At 43.4% G+C, this 10,294-nt stretch overlaps 1 protein-coding gene across 1 annotated transcript; it reads right to left on the bottom strand.

Annotated features, from left to right (window-relative positions):
- Positions 1 to 1,007: 1,007 nt before the first annotated feature.
- Positions 1,008 to 10,094, bottom strand: strap (serine/threonine kinase receptor associated protein). Its single transcript, XM_061807767.1, has 9 exons — positions 9,629 to 10,094; positions 9,321 to 9,456; positions 7,980 to 8,061; positions 7,823 to 7,895; positions 7,471 to 7,570; positions 6,847 to 6,984; positions 5,658 to 5,794; positions 3,649 to 3,798; positions 1,008 to 1,785 (listed from the first exon to the last, which is right to left on the bottom strand). Exons 1-9 carry the CDS (start codon positions 9,738 to 9,740, stop codon positions 1,724 to 1,726), a joined length of 990 nt encoding a protein of 329 aa, XP_061663751.1. The 5' UTR covers positions 9,741 to 10,094; the 3' UTR covers positions 1,008 to 1,723.
- Positions 10,095 to 10,294: the final 200 nt, after the last annotated feature.

Here is a 10,294-nt window from a genome sequence, read left to right as displayed (position 1 = left end):
TAAAGGTCCACTGTCATGAAATGGATGATTTTTAGGATGGGTCCTCCTCAGTATGCTACATACTGTCGGGGAGTCCGGTGTTAGTTAGAAGTAGTGATCCGCGTATCATCAAAACATGGCTTGAAACGATAGGGTAACATTGCCCAGGTCATTTCGCTCGATTCGACTTCGAAAAGAGCTTCCGTGTTCCATAGCAAGTTGCGCGCATGACGCGCTCTCCGCTCATATTTATTTTTTCCTATAGACATTGAAATGAAAAATGTTAGATGTATTTTTCATTACAATATCTGTTTTAGAATGCTTATTGGCATGACAGTGGAGCTTTAACTGAATGGTCATGCTGGAATTTCATATTTTACTTTTTTAACTGCACTGATTGCTTTCATAAATATTTGAATTCATAGTGGAGCACCTGTACATCATTAAAAATTCATCCCCATTTTCTGTATTTAGTAACTATTTTTGCAAAGTTGGATATTCTGTGACTGCCTGGCAACAGTACTTTTACTTCCATCCATCCATTTTCTTAGCCGCTTATCCTCACGAGGGTCGCGGGGAGTGCTGGAGCCTATCCCAGCTGTCAAGGGGCAGGAGGCGGGGTTACACCCTGAACTGGTTGCCAGCCAATTGCAGGGCACATTGAGACAAACAACCATTCACACTCACTATCACACCTAGTGGCACTTTAGAGTGTCCAATTCACGTCGCATGTTTTTGGGATGTGGGAGGAAACCAGAGTGCCTAGAAACTTCCACGCAGGCGGGGCCGGGATCGAACCCAGGTCCTCAGAACTGTGAGCCCAACACTCTACCAGCTGAACCACTGTGCCGCCATTCCCAAATCCAGGTGTGAAAAATATTGCATCATTTCAAAAACGACTCATGACTGCATTAGGCTGAAATACTAAATACTGACCAAAGGGTGTGAACACTTGTGCTAGTTTGATATTTAACCCAAAAATTCCATTTTCTTTTCTGTCAATATGGTGTGGCTTTGTACATTTTCACTCACTGTAACGAGTGAAAAGTTTATGAGGATCCAACTACTTTCCGTACCCCTGTTAACTCGAGTCCTAACTGGCTTTGTGTGGATTATTGAAATAAAATAAGCAACACATTTCTTTATTCAACCACTGAATAATGATGACAAACAACCGAAAAAAAAGGAAAAAGGTGACATTTCTTCCCTTTCAACTTGTCCCCAAAAAAAAAAAAAACAACCAAAAAAAAAAACTCATCTGACATCCACAATTCATCTTTTCTTCCTTTTCTTAACTAGTTCAACAGCGGCGATGAAACGAAAGCTCTTCAACTTAGCACAACAGGGTTCGGTACCGGGACCGAACTGAAAACGAAAGGCAGGGTCCAGCTCATGAAATACAACCAAAAGCCAACTTAAGCGACGCGTCGCGCGTTAAATGTTTAAGCAGACACAGGACAAGAGAAAGCAGGCAGCTAACGAATCGTAGCTCTACTGCTTTTTTCTGTAGCCCTTATTATCTACATGGCTGCATAAACCCGTGTTTTTGTGTGAATATGAGTATGTTTTTATGACGGATAACTCGGCCGTGTCGTCCGCATCGGTTCTTGACGGCTGGAGACGCTCTTGACTCTGTTCCTTGCTGGGGTGGTGCCTGATAGCGCTAAAACCTGGACCGCCGTGTGAGCCGACCTCCCTTGCGTCTCGTTTCCCGCCCCCACAATCGGCAGCCGGCTTCTCTCGGTTAGGCTTTTATTTCAGGAGGCGAAGTGTAGATCTGCTCCGAGTTGTCCGCCGCGAGGTCCTCTGAAGAGTTACAGAAAACAAAAAAATTAAATGACGACACGTTCATGACGGGAAGGAACACAAGACGATCCAGCACTGGGACCGACTACAAGGGGATCAGTTTGAGACCGCTGTATGGTGAAAAGGTATCAGGTGAGTATTTTTAGTGCTGCTTGAGGTTTTGTAAACCCTTCTTAAGCTACAATGAAGTTGTCCAGGTCCTGAAGCGAAAAAGCAGCCCCAGACAGTCACATTTCCACCACCGTGGTTCTTCCTTGGGAGAAGGTTCTGTATTTCGGCTCTTAAGATACAACGGACTTGTCCAGGTCCTGAAGTGAATAAGCAGCCCCAGACAGTCACATTTCCACCACCGTGGATCTTCCTTGGGAGAAGGTTCTGTATTTTGGCTTTTAAGATACAATGGAGTTGTCCAGGTCCTGAAGCGAATAAGCGGGAGAAGGTTCTGTATTTCAGCTCTTAAGATACATTGTAGTTCTCCAGGTCCTGATGCGAATAAGCAGCCCCAGACAGTCACATTTTCACCACTGTGGTTCTTCGTCGGGAGTAGGCTCTGTATTTAAGCTCGTAAGATACAATGGAGTTGTCCAGGTCCTGAAGCGATTAAGCAGCCCCAGTCAGTCACATTTTCACCACTGTGGTTCTTTGTCGGGAGTAGGCTCTGTATTTAAGCTCATAAGATACAATGGAGTTGTCCAGGTCCTGAAGCGATTAAGCAGCCCCAGTCAGTCACATTCTCACCACCATGGTTCTTCCATGTGAGAAGGTTCTGTATTTCGGCTTTTAAGATACAATGGAGATGTCCAGGTCCTGATGCGAAAAAGCACCCCCAGACAGTCACATTTTCATCACCGTGGTTCTTCGTTGGGAGAAGGTTCTGTATTTCGGCTCTTAAGATTCAACGGACTTGTCCAGGTCCTGAAGTGAATAAGCAGCCCCAGACAGTCACATTTCCACCACCGTGGTTCTTCCTTGGGAGAAGGTTCTGTATTTTGACTTTTAAGATACAATGGAGTTGTCCAGGTCCTGAAGCGAATAAGCGGGAGAAGGTTCTGTATTTCAGCTCTTAAGATACAATGGGAGTAGGATCTGTATTTAAACTCATTAGATACAATGGAGTTGTCCGGGTCCTGAAGCGAAAAGGCAGCCCCAGACGGTCGCATTTCCACCACCGTGGTTCTTGGTTGGGAGAAGGTTCTGTACTTCATGTGACGTGCTGGCTTTTCTCCAACCAGTGGTTTTGAGGGTGATCAAATAATTCAGGGAATGGACTTCAAACAGGGAGGCACGGTGACTCAGCTACAAAGCGTTGGCCTCAGAGTTCTGAGGACCCGGGTTCAATCCCGACCTTCGCTGTGTGGAGTTTGCATGTTCTCCCCGTGCCTGCGTGGGTTTTCTCCGGGCACTCCGGTTTCCTCCCACATCCCAAAAACATGCAATGAACACTCTAAATTGCCCCGAGGTGCGATTGTTGTCTCCGTCTCTTTGTGCCCTGCGATTGTCTGGGAACCAGTTCAGGGTGTACCTTGCCTCCTTCCCGATGACAGCTGGGATAAGGTCCAGCACTTTCGCGACCCTTGTGAGGATGTTTGTTTTTCCACAAAAAGAGTGACCATGTCAAGGAGGGATCAAAAACCTTTGAGCAGCACTGTAGTATGGCGTTTCCTGCGCCGATTCCTCAGATCTGCTTCACATAGTAGGGCCAACCGGCCCGGTCTGAGTTGTACCTTAATTAATATTTACCTAACGTATTTGAGGCAAGACAGATTTTAACGACTACCGGATTAAACTAAGCATTATATCATATCCCTGTACATGATCTGCATTGATTCATATTCATCAAAGGCACTGAAGCACAAAGGTTACCGGGAAGAACACATTTCCAGAGGCCATAGGTTTTCCCCACTGCCGTCTGCCACAGACGAAGTGTGCCATCCTCGGAACCGCTAGCGTACAGCTCGCCATCCGGACTGAAGCGGACACAGTGGACGGGGCCAAAATGACCTTTATAGGATTCTGTTGAGAGACGAGACAAAAATGGCGTTTGTCATAGGGACAAAATGTTCAGAATTTGGACAACTGCAATTTCATACGGTTACACAAATATTGCGCAGGCTCAGCAAAGCCCCTGAGGTCGTGTATGCCACGGGTCCCGATTCAGGGTGGGACATTTGGTTCCGGGGCACACCGAGTAGCACTTTTCATAATTTGTTTCGAGTCAGAGGTGTCAAACTTAAGGCCCGTGGGCCAGATCCGCCCCGTCGCATGATTTTACGTGGCCCGCGAAGGCAAATCAACTTCCACGATTCTTGTGAAAATCTGGACTCAAACTTGAAATTGTTATAACATAAATTATAACGTTGAGATATTACAATCATTTTTGGATTTCCAAACATGAACAACAGTTGAAAAACACATCACCCCTGACTTTTGATTGCAAAACTACAGTGAAGAAAATAAGTATTTAAACACCCTGCTATATTGCAAGTCCTCCCAATTAGAAATCATGGAGGGGTCTGAAATTTTTATCGGAGGTGCATCTCCATTGTGAGAGAGATCATCTAAAAAAAAAATAAATACAGAAATCACAATATATGATTTTTTTCATGATTTGTTTGATACAGCTGAAAATAAGTATTTGAACACCTGTCTATCAGCAAGAATTCTGACCCTCAGAAACCTGTTTTAAAAGTCCACCTCCACTCTATGTATGATCCTAAATTTGATGCACCTGTGTTGGGTCGTTAGCGGCATAAAGACACCTGTCCACCCCGCTGCAAATAAGTATTTGAACACCTATCAGCTGGAATTCTGACCCTAAAAGACCTTTTACAATATTTGGTATAGTAGCTTTTGTTTGCAATTAGAGGTCAAACGTTTCCTGTAGTTGTTCACCAGGTTTGCACACACTGCAGGAGGGATTTTGGCCCACTCCTCCACACAGATATTCTCTAGATCAGAGAGGTTTAGCACAGAGTTTCAGCTCCCTCCAAAGATTTTCCATTGGGTTTAGGTCTGGAGACTGACTAGGCCACGCCAGAACCTTGATATGCTTCTTACGGAACCACTCCTTGGTTTTCCTGGCTGTGTGATTCGGGTCATTGTCATGTCGAAAGACCCGGCCACGACTCATCTTCAATGCGCTGACCGAGGGAAAGAGGTTGTTCCCCAAAATCTCACAATACATGGCCGCGGTCATCCTCTTCTTAATATGGTGCAGTCGTCCTGTCCCATGTACAGGAAAAACACCCCCAAAGCATGTTGCTACCACCCCCATGCTTCACAGTAGGGATGGTGTTCTCGGGATGGAACTCATCATTAGTCTTCCTCTGAACACGGTTTGTGGAATTATGACCAAAAAGTTCAATTTTGGTCTCATCTGACCACAAAAATTTCTCCCGTAACAGGTCTTTGAAGGTCAGGATTTATCTGACAGACAGGTGTTCAAATACTTATTTGCAGCTGTATCACACAAATAAATCATAAAAAAAAAAATCATATATTGTGATTTCTAGATTTTTCTTTTTAGATGATCTCCCTCACAGTGGACATGCACCTGCGATGAAAATTTCTGACCCCTCCATGATTTCTAATTGGGAGAACTTGCAATATAGCAGGGTGTTCAAATACTTATTTTCCTCTCTGTAGTTCATAAATTGTTTTTAAATATGATGAGGCAATTAAAGATCTTTATGGTTTCAGTCATAGCGGCCGTCTGAGTAAAACCGTAGCTACAATGTGGCCCGCGACAAAAATGTGTTGGACACCCCCTGCTTTAGGTCAAATGGTTGGGGACTGCCGGATTATGGGATAACATTAGCGTGTAAAATTATTATTTTTTAACATACGCTGTCAATTATGGCTAAACTTCTTACCAAGCTCTTCCTTGGTGCTGTAGTCGAATTTATAGAGCTTGAAGTCCTCTCCGCCAGCAACAAAGAAATCCTTTTCTGGGTGGAGGGATGCCGAGTTGATGGTCGCTGGGGCATCCACAGACTTGATCGGGTCCAGGCTGAAATAAATAAATGCCATCTTATAGATTGTTGTTATTTTACATCTTTAGGTTGAATATTTAAGTTTTGCGGTTTTAAATAAGGACAACAAACATACCACCATTGCTAATCTACCTCTAGTTGCTTTACTTAAATCGGGTACTGTCCCCTACGCAGTTGTTTATTTAACCTGTCCAAGGACTATGATCACAAGTCCTCCTGACTGCCGCCAAAACCAAGGTCGTCCCAGTCGCAGAATCCAACCTGAGGCCAGTGGTTTCCAAATGGGTGCCATGAAATGCGGCGCACTTACATAAAGTGTGTGGACGGTGACCTCAAGTGGCCAAATTAAATATTTACATATCTCTAATCCAAAGTATCAAATAGTGGCACATGTGAAATTTATACATTTATATCATAACATAATTGGTCACTAATTGATAGATCTCATTTATTGCGGGGGTTTACTGGACCATGCTTAAGACACTGCTCTGTCTTGATTGCTGATACTCTTTATTGTATACTGTATATCCATCCATTTTCTTAGCCGCTTATCCTCATGGGGGTCGTGGGTGTGCTGGAGCCTATCCCTGCTGTCAACAGGCAGGACGCGGGGTACACCCTGAACTGGTCGCCAGCCAATCGCAGGGCACATGGAGACAAACAGCCACACTCACAATCACCCCTAGGGGCAATTTAGAGTGTCCAATTAATATCGCATGTTTTTGGGACGTGGGAGGAAACCGGAGTGCCCGGAGAAAACCCACGCAAGCACGGGGAGAACACGCAAACTCCACACAGGCGGGTCCGGGATTGAAACCGGGACCTCGGAACTGTGAGGCCAACGCTTTACCAGCTGCTCCACCGTGCCGCCCCGTAACTTATACATTTATATAATAATATAATTGCCCGCTACTTCACAGATCTCATTTATTGCGGGGGTTGATTGTATCATGCTTGAGACACTGCTGTCTTGATTGCTAATGCTTTAATTTTTCTTTATTTTTAATTCTCCCATATGACATTGAAGAATCTGTAATCGACCCCGTGCCCATCGCGGTGCCGTACGTACCTCAGAGCGTTGTAGAACGCGACCGTCTTTCCGTAGGTGATCACGAGAATTTCCCCGTCAGGCACATATTCCATGCTGCTCACTGACGTGTCAAAAGTCAGTGTCTTCACCACCTCCATGGAGGTCCTATCCCACAATCTGTTGAAGTATTAAAAAAAAAAAAAAAAAACATACACCGAATTCATAAAATCTCAATTGCAGCGAAACCGTGGGTAATTTAGTATGCGCTAAATATGGTACATTACAGCTGTGTTAAATACGTAATTATAGATGCCACAGTAATGTGGAGGTCCCCCACATTTAAATCAATGGGGGAACAGAATGAGGCCATGTCAACTAAGAGCTATTCAATGTTACATATGTGTTATTAATGCCACATCCCAAAAACATGCAACATTAATTGGAGACTCTAAATTGCCCATAGGTGTGATTGTGAGCGCGGCTGTTTGTCTGGATGTCCCCTGCGATTGGCTGGCAACCAGTTCGGGGTGTAAGCCGCCTCCTGCCTCATGACAGCTGGGATAGGCTCCACCACTCCCGCGACCCTCGTGAGGATAAGCGGCTCAGAAAACAGATAGATCGATGGATTCTAACGGCAAGTCATGAGCAGTCTATTTCACGGACCTTATGGTTTTATCCTCTGCTGCCGACAGAATCTGCTTGTCGTCATTACACCACAGGGCCTTCTTGATGGGTGAGGTATGACCGGCGATCTCCTGTGGTGCTGCAAATATTAATGAAATAAAATATAGATGCAAAATATGCATTTGACAGATGGACAAAATGGAAAAATATCAGTCAATACAAGCTGTAAAAATACATCTCCAGCAGGGGGCAGTGGTCTACCGCAAGGATTGAGAACTATAAAAAACGTTGACAGCTGGGATAGGCTCCAGCACTCCCGCGACCCCCGTGAGGATAAGCGGGTAACAAAAAAGGAAGAATAATGTAATTTCACTTGCTCTTAAGTACTCACCTGCATCTGGGCTACTGAGATCATAGATGCGCAGAAGCTTATCATTTCCCCCAGTCAATAAACAGTTACTGTCCTAAAATGGCAGAAATATGATGTAGTTACATAAATATTGACTAAAAATGATAAAAGAGGAGAAATGATGGATAAAAACTCCCACCTGAGTAAAGGTGACAGTCTTGACAATATGTTTGTGCGCCAACGTGAGGACTTCGTCGCCACTCACTGCGTCCCACACTTTTCTGGAAAAACACATTATATAGTCATAACAAAACATAAGACAATGATTTATTATTACAAGTTATTAACAGTCAGGCCCAAGCAATTAAATGGCCAGACGATTTAAATCGGATGATGATTTTATTGTTCTCACGCATATGCTATGCTTTGTTTGTAAAAGTCACTTTCCTGGAATACCAAAATTCACATTTTATGTTTAAGAAAAAAAAAAAAAAAAATATATATATATATATATATATATAAATAAAACTATGAATAATAGATTTTTTTTTCTTGATAACTGAACCACGGGGACTGTACATAAAAGTTTCACTGGGCTGGACGAGCGTTAATGTGGCGTAACGCGCTTACACATGTGTGGGAATGGCAATGATAAATAGGAAAGAAAATGTAATATTAAAAAAAATATGGAAAATAGTGAAACCGAGCGAGCACTGACGTACACAAACAGGGTTGAGTTGAAGTAAAAATAAATATTTGTTTCCTCTTTAAGTGTCCAAAACTTATTATAATCACCTTATAGGTGGTCAGCGAGTATAGCATTATAATTAAAGTGCAAAAAAATTGTCCTTTAAAAAAAAAAAAAAAAGGTGCCCCACAGATAGTCACCGATTAGGAAAATTGCTCATAAAAATATACATACATAAACAGTGATGCCTCGGTTCTCGACCACAATACGTTCCAGAAAACGATTCAAGAAGTGGTTTGTTCGAAAACCGAATTAATGTTTCCCATTACAATGAATGGAAAAAGAAGTAATGCGTTCCAAGCCTAAAAAAAAAAAGGCTTTTTAAAGCATTTTTTTTAGCATTTGCTGCCAATAAACTGCATAGTAGAAATACATGTATAGATTACATTATTATTATAATAAAATAATTTAAGAAATATATTTATAACAAAATGCATGGTATGAGGGTCAACTGCTTGCGCCAAGCGCATTATGTTATGTCCGTTTTTTTTTTTCAGCGGCGTGAGAATTCACAACATAGTGCCGTGGGTCAGCTGGTCTGGCCGTGCGCAATATGTTATTTCGGATTTTGTTGGGGGCGTTCGAGTACTGATTTTCATTCGGTAACAGAAGCAAAAAAAAAAATTAAAAAATAATAATTTTCATTCGAAAACGAGGACGTTCGAGAACCAAGCCTTGCATACTCATCATTGGTTCAGCAAACACAATTTTGGCAAAATTTCTTGACTTTTGGTTTCCGAAGGCCCCAAAGAACTGGTTGACATTTCGAAACCAGTCCGTGCGTCCACTCACGCCGTGAAGTCCGCCGCGGCAGTGGCCGCCTTGGTGGCATCGGTGTTCAGAGTGGCTCCCCAGACAGCACCTTTGTGACCCAGAAACGTTCCGATCCAGTCTCCTGTGTCCCCCTGGCGCAACATGGGCTTGCCATCTAAAACACAAGATGTAAAATGATTTCATAAGGAATTCATATTTCAAATGATACCAGAAAATTAACTAAGCAAGTAGGAAGAAGTGAGAATTTTGTTTTTGGGGGGTTGGGTCGACAGATGGTATCAACAACAATAAAAATATATTTTTTTTAAATGCTATTCCAGTCTCACCTTTGCAGGCGCTTATGAGAAAGTAGCCATAGGGAGTGATCCCGCTGAAGGCCAAGTCCACCACAGGTCGGGTATGACCAGAACAGGTGAGGGGAGTCTGTCTCATGGCCATGGCGCTCCAGCCGGGCAGGTTGACGGTTCGCGCTGAGAGGGCGGTGGGGGCAAGAACCGAAGGCTAGGGCGTTAGCTGCTAACTAGCTAGCTAGCTAGCTGGCGAAGCTAATGGATAAAGAGGGTGGGAAATGGGGAAAAACCCTCCAACTTTCCAATGAGATATCCGTTGAGTAACAATTCGGTGCTGTTTTAGGTATTATAAATAAATGGAAATTCGTCTTTTATCCCAACTTAAACGGCGGGCCTCCCACCCAGCGAAGGAATGGCTAGCGTGCTAATAGCTACAACATAGCAACTAACTAGCAACTTGCAATGCGTTGGAATGATTGCGGCGTTGATATACCGGCGTGCCGCTAGCCGCAGCTAGGATTACACTTCCGGGGAAACATTTTCAAAATAAAATGATCTGTTTGTTGGGAATAGTGACATTTTAGCACAGTGAGCGTTGTGGATCTTCTCAATTACGATCCTACCGCCTCAACAAAAGTTATTATTATTAAAAAGTCAAGTATTTTGGGATGTTTTGTATACTAACTTCCCCCCAAAAAATCG

Source organism: Syngnathoides biaculeatus, chromosome 20 (genome assembly GCF_019802595.1).
Source record: "Syngnathoides biaculeatus isolate LvHL_M chromosome 20, ASM1980259v1, whole genome shotgun sequence".
NCBI classification, from domain to species: domain Eukaryota; kingdom Metazoa; phylum Chordata; class Actinopteri; order Syngnathiformes; family Syngnathidae; genus Syngnathoides; species Syngnathoides biaculeatus.
Note: the sequence above shows the minus strand (reverse complement) of the source record. Positions and strands in the feature narration are given on the sequence as shown.

Coding starts and splice junctions, on each gene's coding strand:
- strap (XM_061807767.1), bottom strand. CDS start 9,740: ATGGCCATGAGACAGACTCCCCTCACCTGTTCTGGTCATACCCGACCT. Junction 7,896..7,979: donor AGACTGTCACCTTTACTCAG/GTGGGAGTTTTT, acceptor CTGCCATTTTAG/GACAGTAACTGTTTATTGAC. Junction 6,985..7,470: donor GCAGAGGATAAAACCATAAG/GTCCGTGAAATA, acceptor ATACTTCAACAG/ATTGTGGGATAGGACCTCCA.